Source organism: Humulus lupulus, chromosome 1 (genome assembly GCF_963169125.1).
Source record: "Humulus lupulus chromosome 1, drHumLupu1.1, whole genome shotgun sequence".
Classification (NCBI taxonomy): Eukaryota; Viridiplantae; Streptophyta; class Magnoliopsida; order Rosales; family Cannabaceae; genus Humulus; species Humulus lupulus.
In genome coordinates, this window is record NC_084793.1 from 187487759 (window position 1) to 187500275 (window position 12517).

General features: G+C 35.8%; 1 protein-coding gene across 1 annotated transcript; it reads right to left on the minus strand.

The window, feature by feature from the left end:
* Positions 1-2973: 2973 nt before the first annotated feature.
* On the minus strand, positions 2974-5253 carry LOC133825516 (trafficking protein particle complex II-specific subunit 120 homolog). The gene is made up of 4 exons (XM_062258447.1): positions 5224-5253; positions 4600-4971; positions 3986-4278; positions 2974-3178 (listed from the first exon to the last, which is right to left on the minus strand). The coding sequence occupies exons 1-4, from the start codon at positions 5251-5253 to the stop codon at positions 2974-2976; spliced, it is 900 nt and encodes a 299-aa protein (XP_062114431.1).
* Between the last annotated feature and the right edge of the window lie 7264 nt (positions 5254-12517).

Below are 12517 nucleotides of genomic sequence, written 5' to 3' on the forward strand. Positions count from 1 at the left end.
AAGCATTTCTAGACATCTTTTTCGATGAATTATATGGTAGAAGTTTTAATATCCTTGCAGCACACACACACACTCACATGCATCCACACAGTTGGAACTTTCCTGACAGTGCTCGTGAAGCAATAAATATTATAAGTTCCAGAACTTACACTCCTGCCATTCGTGGCTGGAATAAGATTTCTCCTGTTTGAAACCGCTCTTTTGAAAGAGTGAACTGACCTTCTCCTGCTGCGTCAGATGATGCTCGTGTATCTTTGAGTAGCTCAGCCTCATAATCATAGGCAACATAACAGAGATTCTGTATAGAAATAAGGTCATAAATAGAACTCAGCTTCAGCAAGGTCTCCTTACAAAAATGAGAGAGAAGAGCAGTAGAAAACAAAATTGAAACATTCCACTAAAACACAGGATACTAATGGTATTAGTAGTATAATGTACCATGAGCAAAATATTTTCTTTGAGGGTGCAAAGCTGATAGTATTAAAACAGAATAACTACAGTCAGGAAAAACGAGGATAAATATTCAACAACAATATTGTTCTGTTGCATCAACTCCTTAAGAAACCCGGTAAGTTTTAGTGCTCCCAGTCCCACAACCTCCACACCCACTTTGCACATTACTTTACCATGTAAAACTAGAAGCCGAAAAAGAAAAGAAAAGAGTATATTTCAGATCCCCAAACATTGAATGCAACCAAGATATGATATAAAAGAAAGCACTGGAAAATCCATAGAATGAAAATGAAAAAAGAAGAATAAAAGCAGCAAGGCTGCATGGAAAGTTAAAACTGTAACTTATACTGCAGGGTGTTGACGTCGTTTTTCGTCAACAGATAAAAGAAGAGAGCACGTAAACAATATAAGACAATGGCCAAAAATAAACAAACGAATCAAACACGGTTTTTTACGTGGTTCAGCAGTTAAATCTGCCTAGTCCACGAGTCTCTGTTATTAATCTCAAGATTATCTCTGAACAATTCTTTAGCATGAATTCTCCAGAGTTTTCTCTTAAGGATCAGAATTTCGGTCCTTTACAATGGTGCATGGCTTCTCTATTTATAGAGAAGGATGCAGAATACTATCCCACATATTTTGGGTAGTTACTCTTTTGTGAATAAAAATAAATGGCTTTAAATGCCAATATTCAGATATATAAGGAAACGTCCCCCATAGATCAGGAAACGCATAACTGACTAAATAATATCCCACGATTCTTGGGGATTTATATCAATAAATGAGGATTACATCTCATGCTTACAATACTTGTAGATATTCAAGGTGGTCATAGCGTATCTCCAAGGCTTCAGCATCTCAGGTTTCACGTCATTGTGCGAGCCACTGACATCTCCCGAGCTAACATTGCTTTCGAGATAGTACATCGAGCTCAATATCCCTGCTCCGAAGTTGTTACCGAAGATGAGGGGCTCTCAGAGCTATCTTTCGAGATCGAGATCATTTCGAGGTCAGTACATTCGAGGTCATGTATCATACTTTGCAGGCTCGGTTTACAATCGTAGAGCATACCCTAACCCTCACGAGACCATTTAATGCGAACTCAGCTTTCGAGGTCATATTTACTATGGCTCGAAATCTGGGTATAACACAGGGCTAATCAGTATATATCATAGGTAAATGAAACCTTGTTGATAGTTTAAGGAAGCATAAAGCATATAAAAGATAAAAGAGAAACTATGACTCCTTACTTGGAACAACTGATGTGACTTGAAACCCAATATTTACAACAATTCCTGAAGTTCTTCTAGCAACATACAAAGCTAAAGTTGCCTACATTTTCAAAACAGAAAATGGATAAGATCTTACAAATAAAAAATATCTATCAAAGAATCAATCGAACATTTTAAGCCAAAAGCAAAAGGTCCAAATTACTCATAAACAAGCATAAGTACATAAAGCATCTTAGCTTATAGTGTTAATAAGTAAATTTGGTGCCTGTTCAGGATTGTCAACCACTCAAGTCACAGAAGCTTGCTTTACAAAAGGAAAATGAAGAATGAAAATTGGATCAAGGCCTCGAAATCTATATCCGATGGTAAATGTCATTTTTGCATGAAACAAACTAATCTTAATTCTTTACCAAAGAGGGGTAGCTCAAATGATAAGGCATATGGCTTGCTATATCACAAGGTATGAGGTTTAAGTTTCTCTTGGATACCTACATAGCAATTGTTAGCGGAATCATAGTTTTAAAAAAATAAAAAATTACTCTTATTTCTTTTAGTATTTAATATTTTAGAATATTAAACAGCAGCGATAAGTTAAGGCTTAGCGAAATTTACCTGATTAATTGCACAAACAGTAGGAACATTCATGTTAAATAGTGTTGTATATATAGCTTCCTTGAGTTGCCATCTTGATGCTTCTGCAGATTCAGTATCTGCAATAAAAAGACAGAAACCACATCATAAGGACAGAAAGTGTCTCAAACAAGAAAAACACACAATTCTCAAGTGTCTCACTAAGGAATTACACGACCAAACTTCTAAAAAATTGAACTATCTAAATTACAGAAAAGGCAATGAATATATAGAAGCTGACCATCATAATGCAATATTGGTATAGACACAACCACTGGCTGTGATGGTGCTCTTACCTGCATCCTGTAAAAGACATATCAAATATACATATGTGAGTAAAGAAGCTCATTTCATGAAAGCCAAAGCAAAGAAAAAGAGAGGAGCTACCTGCTATAAATAGTGGAAAAAAACTGTCTAAGTCTGGTATACATTGGAGACTCAATGTTACCAAATTCCTGCATATGAGAAAGTGACAATTCGGATTACACACAGTTGTGGTTAATGAATGAATGAATGAATGAATGATGAAACTTTGAAGCTGGTAGTTAAAAGGTGACCAAGAGAGTAGCAGAGCGCACAGATGGCAAAAATAAGAAATCCTATCTCTGGTATTGATTCATGAGCCAAACAGAAACCAATTTCCACATATCTACAAATTTTAACCGGAGTAAATAATAGGACTTTCCAAAATAAACCCAACAACCCAAATCAACTCCTGTTTACTGTTGTTATTTGGCTCTCCTTTGCTGAATGGTGTATATATAAAAGGTCCAGAAGGAGCTGATCCACCCCACCAATCTTCTTTAGCTGAATTCCGCTTAACAATGTCCATTTGTGATTGATGAAGGGAAAAAGAATGCAATCTGGAATAAATTGAAAATTGCAGAATAATATGTGATGATAAAAGTAGAGCTCTAAGAGTGAATTTACCCTATTTTTAACGATCCTGCCTGGGAAAATTTAAAAGATAGACTGGTAAATAACATAGTTGAAACTGCTACTGAAGCTGGAAATTTTGAGTTGAAAAGAAGTAAAAGAAAACAAATATATATATGGAAAACATCTACCATCCATAACATTTTTATTTTTGGGGAAAAAATGCTAGCAGCATCTATGTCATACTATATCTTAAAGTTGCCAAATATTTCAGATTGTATTCAAATCAAAGTTAAGCAGTACAAATGTCGCCATAATTGCTTCTAATTTAAGAGTGTTTACCATCTCTAATAGTAATCTAGATTTAGTAATATGTACAAGTAAAATTGATCAAACAAAAGCAACAGTCGAGAACTCAGTTTAGCAAAAGAAATATTCACATGCAAGTTAGTATCAGCTACAGTTATCACATTATCAATAATGGACAGATTTGGACAAGAATTATAAAAATCAACAGCCAAGTATAAACAATTAATCAAAGTGGATTATCATACACATATTATCCATACAAACATATATAGCAGGATAAACACCATGAAAAGTTTTTCTTTTACAAAGAATGGAAAGCCAGAACCTAGCCTCAGTCTGTCTATCAGTTCAGCAATTCACAACTCACAAAGTAAAGCACTACCCTTGCTTAAGCATTATGCATTCTGTGCGCATACATCACTAAAAAATATCATGTTATTTGCTCATAAAAGTAGAATAGCCTCCTTAAGATATTGTATACTTACCTAATGAAAGGTAGAGCAGGATCAGCAGAGCGTGTTCCAGAAGGCAACCTATCAGCTGAATTTGAAAGTGCACTAGCAAGACCATTTTTCCCTACAGGTGTAATTAATGGATAATATGACCTAAGCAGCCGTGCAGCTGTACTCCAGGCAGCAAGAGGATCTCCAGCACGGACAACAGATAGCAGAATCTCTCTCAGTACAACCATTTGCAAGGTGCTCCATTGAGACTCAAAAAGAGAGATTACGGCCTGGTGCAGCATTTTTGTGCTATCAGCATGACCTGATCTAGCCTCCTTCAGTAAAGTTTCCAAGTAAGATAAAGGCAAATAAACTTGTTAACAACATATTTACAAGATATGTTCCACAAAATAAGAGGATCTGGTCAGTGAAAATTAAAAAAAAAATGTTTAATAAATGACAGATAGTGGTAAAGAACGAGCTCTAAAATAGCTATATGAAACATAAGAGTCCACCGACAATCAAAGTAGACAAAGTGAAACCCAACTCCTCGTGTCAAATGAATGATATGAGCCAAGAATTCTTCTTAATACACGTAAAGACATGAGATCCCCGAAAATTAAAAACCATCTCCAAGATAATATTTATATACTCACTTTTACAACAGAAGATCTAGAAACAGATGCTGTACTCTGAACACGATATGCTTTTGTTGTCAATGCCAAAACATTCATAGCACTAATAGCAGCCAACTTATTTTCTTGTTGCAAATATAACTGAGCTACCTGCCTTGAAAAGAACGCCGCCTTACGCTCATAACCAAGAGTACCATATAATCGAGCTAATTCAACATATAATATCAGCCTATCACTAGCATCAATCAAAGATTTAGCACCATCTGCAGCAGTGGTCAAAAGTTCAACAACTTCCTTAGCCAGCTCTCTTCTGCAAAAACATAATAAAATAATAAAAATACATAAAATGATAAATAACAAAATAATCTCAAACAACGATAATAATAAATATGCCTAAAAGTAAATACAGGCAAATATGTGAAATCTTTAAAAAAAATATTTAAGCTAATAAACATTAGTCAGGCTGAGCATTGATTATATCATAATGGGTCATTGCACCAAACCCCTGCAACCCTTAGTCAGCTCAAAAAAAAGTACCCAACAATCCTTGGTAGGATCTCAAGCAAAATACTGGGTACTTTAACTTAGTTCATAATGTCTGCTAATAATGAATGTTAAAACAGATGAAACACATCAAAAATTGACCAAATTGAAAGGGAAAAAAACTGCAGCCATAACAGTATCAGATGGGAAAAAATAAATACTAATTTTTTTTCTAAAAGAAACTTCTTTGTATTAATATCGTTAGAAGATGACCTCAAAGTGTCTGAATACAATTATGAGAATAATAATGTAAAGCAAAACAAAACAATAAGACAAAACTGCTTAGTGCAGAAAACTTCCCCAATAAGACTAATGATCCATATTGAAATATTTTCTGATGTATTTTGGGATGTGAATCTCTTCCCTCTACATATAAGACTTAAAAGATGTCATTTGTGTGTGTTTCTAATAAAAAAAATAGAAAATAGAAAAGAAAGAACGAAGCAAAATAAGATTTTGTGTTTTTTTTACATATATAAGATAAGAAACGAACCTGAGATAGTGGGCGTGAGGCAGAGAAGCTCCACTCTGGAGCGTGACTTCGTGAGGCAGAGATGAGTTGAGAAGACTTCGTGAGGCGGAGAGACGAGACGAGAGAGAGACTTCGTGAGGCGGAGAGGGCGGAGAGACGAGACGAGAGAGAGACTTCGTGAGGGCGGAGTGAGTCTTCGTGAGTGAGAGATGGAGGCTGAGAGAAACTTTCGGGTAACTTAGATTTAGGGAATTTGGCAGATTTGAGACTAACAAAAAAAAATTCATTTTGGCGCCTGAATTTTATTCATATGGCGCCAAGTCTTCCGTGTGTTTTTAATCCCCTCCAATAATAGCACTTCTAAATATATGCTATTCTTTAATGTAATATATACTAAATATTGTTGTAGTGTTATGAGTTACTTTATGGAAGAAGGTGCAGATCGCCATTACATGGGATGAGGTAGGAGAAAGGCAACTTCTTGGTCCCGAAGCTGTTAGAAAAGCTTAGGAAGCAATAGCACTGATTAGAAAGCATATGCTCGCTGCTCAAAGCCGTCAGAAAATCTATGCAAATGCCAAGCGACGTGATGTGGAATTCAAAGTCGAAGATCAAGTCTTCCTGAAGATATCTCCTATGAAAGGTGTGAAGCAATTTGGGAAGAAAGGCAAGCTTGGTCCCCGATTTATAGGTCCTTTTGAGATATTGGACAAAGTGGGAGCAGCTGCATATAGATTAGCCCTACCGCCAGCTTTAGCAGATAGGCGCAATTTGTTCCACATCTCAATGCTACGAAAGTATGTGTCAGACCCATCTCACATCCTCAAGTACGATACGATAGCACTCTAGAAAGACTTGAGTTATGAGGAACAACCGATTAGCATCCTAGATAGAGGGATGAAGCAGTTACGGTCCAAAAGTATTCCGATAGTCAAAGTCCTATGGAGCAATAGTTTTGAACGAGAGGCGACGTGGGAGTTGGAGGAGGACATGCAAGCTCGGTATCCGGAATTGTTTGGTAAGTAAATTTCGAGGACGAAATTTTTTTTAGTAGGGGAGAATTGTAGAGTCCAAGAATTTTACTTAGCTAGTTAGATAGTAGTAGTAGTAGTAATAGTAATAGTATTAGTGGTAATAGCTAGTAGTAGTTATAGTATGTTTATTACTGTGGATTTTGGTTCAAGCCGAGACTTAGTGGAACACTCGTAGCAACACTTATAGATTTTATAAGTTTAACCTATAGTTTAAGAATATTAATTATAACATAAGGTTTGATTAATATAACTGATCATGAAGATGATATTTATTATACTATAAGGTTTAGATAGAACTAAGATCATGACACTTGTCATGTGCATGTTTATTGAGAAATTAAGAAATTTTTTATGAATAGTTTTATAAGATAAATATTTGAAAACCCCAGAATCTGTCAGCAGCTTTAAAATCGTTATAGGACTCCGTCAAAGCTGTTTACTCAATTCAAATTAGGCTGAAAAAGTGCAATTACGTGTATAATATTTCAGCGAATGCCGATATATCGCAGCTCTAGGGGCGATATATCGCCACACGGGGGAATACGAAAACATGTAACTTTGCACGAACGCTTCAACGAGCCTCGAGGATATAAGCCCAAGCGATATATCGCCTACCATGGGCGATATATCAGCCCTAGGGCAAGATTTTTAAATGGTTTTGAAACCGAGCTCAATTCAACACTCAACCTCTTAGCAAGCCTCTGAACCTTTTTGACCGAGTCTTAAGCCTCTGCTGGATGAATATTCAAATGTTTTTCAATTAAATATTCATTATTTTTATTCAAGCTAAAAGAAATATCTTTTCACGCCTTGAACTCTATAAATAGGACCTAGTATCCAGCCATTTCTCTCATTCTTCAAGTTGTGTTCAGAGCCTTCAAGCTGCTAGGTTTACTATTGAGAGATAAACACTTGGTTGGGATTATAAGCTTTATCATTTGAAGCTTTAAAAACACTTGGGAACTAAGTTAATATTGCGTTTTTCAATATCGAGGTGTAGTTCAGTTCTAGTGCGTTCAAAGGTATTCATATTCCTAGTTCATTTCTGTATGTTTCATTAGTTTCTTATAGTTTTCTCTACTCAAATCCTAACTCATTGTTTCTCATTATCTTGGTTAGGTATTTAAGTTCTTTGAACTTAAGATTTCTTGTCGGTAAGTTTCTTCTTGGTGGTTTAGTCCTCTTGTCATCATCTCTTTTCTTTAGAACACTCACATTCTTATTGTTGGTTTTAGGAGTGTTCCAAAATCCCGTCCTTGTTCTCACATCCCGGTTTTGGTAAGGAAAATAGGATAGTTTCTATATGCTTATGTGTTATGGTTATGTATAATATGTTATGATATGTTTATGCTATAATACGTTATGTTATGTTTTTATCTAGGGCTCATAGTTGCTTAGTTAGCAAGCCCTAGTGTTTATCATTTTCATGTTTAGAGTTATGATTTACCTTACCTCAGATATTAGACAAAGAACCTAGATGGGTTATCATATACTACCATGTGTTCTAACCTATCTCAAATATTAGACAGGGGACATAGATGGTTTATCACATGCCATAATGGCCATTAATATTGTAGTCCTATATGGTATACGTCTTTATAGTCATATGTTTATAGTTTATAGTTTATGTTTATGTTTATGTTTTATGCTTTTAGTAGATTTTCCTTGCTGGGCATTAGGCTCATTCCTTTATTTTTATATGTGCAGGAAAATAGTTATGGTAGCGGAAAGATTCTTGGCAGCTTGGGATTGTGTATTGAGGAAGAATGGATTCGATGGACTGCGTGAACGATTCGAGGAAGACGTTATTTTCAGTCTTTTTATTATGTTTTTACGTATTTTCCGCACTTGGTTTTGTAACAAATTTATTTAAGATTTAAGTTATGTTTATGTATTTCAACTTTTTCTTTATAGTTTCTAATAAAGTTATGAATGTTTCGTATGTATGTTTTCTTAAGACTAGTGTCTATGTATAGTATTTTTAATGGTCCAAAGTCTTAGAATTAGTTGGGTCATTACAGATACCCTTCAAGATATGTTTGGGCAGCAGTCAGATCAATGCAGGCATGAGGCCACCAGATCCTACATGACCAAGAAAATGAAGAAATGAGTTTCTGTCAGAGAACATGTATTAGACATGATCAATATAATGCACGATTCCATTATCCATGGGGCAATCATTGATGAAAGGACTCAAGTGAGCATTATAATTGAATCATTTTTTCCAGCTTTTAAAGGTTTCACAACCAACTATGTCATGAACAAATTATCATATAACATGACACAGATGTTGAATGAGTTGCAAACTTATGAATCTCTTAACAAAGGTTCTGAGAAAGAAGGAGAAGAAAATGTTGCTAATTCTAACCCATCCTCTTCAAAGGCTAAAACTAAAAAGAGGGAAAATGGATATGGAAAGGACAAGGAGAAAGAAAAAGACAAGAATTCAAAGAAGCCTAACAAGTCATCCAAAGGCAAAGAGGACAAGAACATCAAAAGCTCCAAAAAGAAGACCCCTAAAGGGACTTGTTTTCCCTATGGAGTAGATGGTCACTGGAAGAGAAACTGTCCAAAGTATCTCGCTGACCTGAAAGAGAAAAATAAAGGTAAATTTGATTTACTTGTGTTAGAAGCTTGTTTAGTGGAAGACAATTCCTCATCTTGGATAGTAGATTCAGGAGCCACTAATCATGTTTGTTTTTCTTTACAGATTCTTAGTTCGACGAGGAAGCTTGTTGATGGAGAGGTGACTATGACGGTAGGCAGTGGTCAGATTGTCTCTGCAGCAGCAGTTGGAACAGCCCGTCTGGAATTTGAGAATAATAAATTTCTTATTTTAGAGAACGTTTATTATATTCCTGGATTTTCTATAAACTTAATTTTTGTTTCTATGTTGCATGAACAAGGTTTTAAAATTTCTTTTAATAATAATTCAATTGTTATTTCAAGATATGGTTTTAAGATATGTTTTGCAAAATCTATTGATGGGCTTTATAAACTGCAAGCTAAAGAGAAATCTGCTTATAATTCTGAATTATTTAAAATAGCTAATCCTAGATCTACTAAATAACAAAAGACTGATTTCGATAGTGAAACATATCTGTGGCACTTGAGATTGGGACATATTGGTCTAGATAGAATTAATAGGCTTGTAAAGGATGGTCCTTTAAGAGAACTACCTATTGGATCTCTCTCTGTTTGTGAATCCTGTCTAGAAGGCAAGATGACCAAATAAACTTTCTCTGCTAAAGGTTCAAGAGCTACAGAACCACTTCAGCCGGTACATACGGATGTTTGCGGTCCACTTAATGTACAAGCAAGAGGAAGTTATGAATACTTTGTCACTTTTGTTGACGATTATTCAAGATATGGTCACCTATACTTAATGCGAAGAAAATCTGAAACTTTTGGAAAGTTCAAAGAATTTCAAGCAAAGGCTGAAAAGCAATTAGGTAAATCACTGAAAGTTCTTCGATCTGATCGAGAAGGAGAGTAGTTGGATTTTGAATTCGAGGACCATCTATGTGAGCATGGTATTCAATCCCAACTCACAGCACCTGGAATGCCACATCAAAATGGTGTTTCAGAAAGACGGAACAAAACGTTACTAGATATGGTTAGATCAATGATGAGCTTCTCATCATTACCACTATCATTCTAGGGCTATGTGATTCAATGTGCTTTATACATATTGAATGTTGTTCCATCTAAGTCTATCCAAAAGACACCCATGGAATTATGGAATGGTTGTAAACCTAGTTTTACACCATTTTTGAATTTGGGGGTGTTCTGCACATGTGCTTAAAGGAAACACCGGGAAGTTGGAATCATGCTCTGAAGTGTGCATGTTTGTGGGATATTCCAAAGAGACTAGAGGTGGAATTTTCTATAGTCCAAAAGAAAATAAAACATTTGTATCGACAAATGCAACTTTTCTTGAACATGACTATGTCAATAACCACAAACCTAGCAGTAAGGTTGTACTGGAGGAGATGGTCTCGATTGAAGTTGCAAAGTCACCAACAACAACCAATGAAAAATGGCAAGAGGAAACTGCTAGTTCTAGTCAAAATAGTAGAGAGCCTCATCGTAGTGGGAGGGTTAGTAAGCAACCCATACACTATGAACACGAAGTTCAAATGCTTGTGTCTGACACAAACAAAGACGATCCATTGACATTTAAAGATGCAATGAATGATTCTGACAAGGACAAATGGCAAGATGCCATGAACTAAGAAATGGAATCAATGTATTCCAATTATGTCTGGGTTCTTTAAGATCCACCTAAGAATATCAAACGCATTGGTTGCAAGTGGATATTCAAGAAGAAAAGAAAAGTGGATGGGAAAGTAGAGACTTTCAAAGTAAGGCTTGTAACCAAAGGCTACACACAGAAAGAAGAGGTTGACTATGAAGAAACTTTTTCTCCTGTATCCATGCTAAAATCCATTCGTATACTCTTATCCATTACTGCGTGCATGGATTATGGGATTTGGCAAATGGATGTCAAAACAGATTTTTTGAATGGCTACCTTGACGAAACCATTTACATGTCTCAACTAGAAGGGTTCGAAGTAAGAGGTCAAGAGCAAAAAGTTTGCAAGCTTCTTAGGTCCATCTATGGACTCAAACAAGCTTCTAGATCTTGGAATCTTAGATTTGATGACACAATTAAAACGTTTGGTTTTGAACAAAACGTTGACGAACCTTGTGTCTATAAACAAATCAAAGATGGTGTAGTAGTATTCCTCATTCTTTACGATGATGATATATTACTGATTGGCAATGACGTAACATCATTATCAAAGGTAAAGAATTGGTTAGCTGAACAATTCCAAATGAAAGATTTGGGAGAAGCCAAGTATGTTTTGGGCATTAAAATTCTTAGAGATAAACAGAACAAGACTTTGGCACTGTCTCGAGCAACTTATATTGATAAGGTGCTAGAACGCTTTAATATGCAAAACTCCAAAAAGGGTAATATGCCAACCCGTTCTGGAGTATTCCTTTCCAAGGAGCAGTGTCCCAAAACATCTCAGGAAGAGGAAGATATGAGACAGTATCCCTATGCCTTAGCGGTAGGCAGTCTAATGTACACCATGTTGTGTACAAGACCTGACATTTGTTACGCAGTAGGGATAGTCAGCCGTTATCAATCCAATCCCGGATTGAGTCATTAGATTGCAGTGAAGAATATTCTCAAGTATCTTAGAAATACTAGAGATTATATGCTTGTATATTTAGGTGGATACCTGAACCCCACTGATTACATTGATTCTGATTTTCAATCAAACATAGATAGTCAGGAAATCGACTTCTGGATCATTGTTTACTCTTGGAGGAGGAGCAAAAGTATGGCGAAAACAAAACAGCATTGCAGACTCCACCATGAAAGCCGAGTATAGCAGCATGTGAAGCAGCTAAGGAGGTTGCGTGGCTCAAGAAGTTCTATTCCGATCTGGAAGTAGTGCCAGATGTGGATAAGCCACTAGTCCTATACTGTGACAACAGTGGGGTATTAGCTAACTCAAAGGAACCACTGAGTCATAAGAGGGGAAAGCACATTGATAGGAAGTATCACTTGGTAAGAGAGATAGTTCATCGAGGAGATGTTGCAGTTATGAAGATAGCTTCAAAGCATAATCTTGCAGATCCTTTCACAGAGACTTTATCCATAAAATCTTTTTAAGGAGCATGTAAGAAACATGGGAATTAGAGAGATGCCTCATTTGCTTTAGAGCAAGTGAGAGATTGTTGGGAATTGTGCCCTGAAAGCATATGTAGTAGACATTGTTTTAAGAAATAAATAAATAAGTTGAATTTGTTATGCATATATTTTATGGACTATATTATTCTATGATAATATTAAGTAAATATCAGAAAAATTCAT

What these genes read in the sequence shown, in the direction of transcription:
- LOC133825516 (XM_062258447.1), bottom strand. Translation starts at nt 5,253, where the DNA reads ATGGCTGCAGTTTTTTTCCCTTTCAATTTG. An exon ending in CTAGATCTTCTGTTGTAAAA is followed by an intron (nt 4,279 to 4,599) that starts GTGAGTATATAA and finishes ACTTTACTGAAG; the next exon opens with GAGGCTAGATCAGGTCATGC. An exon ending in CCTGCTCTACCTTTCATTAG is followed by an intron (nt 3,179 to 3,985) that starts GTAAGTATACAA and finishes AATTTATTCCAG; the next exon opens with ATTGCATTCTTTTTCCCTTC.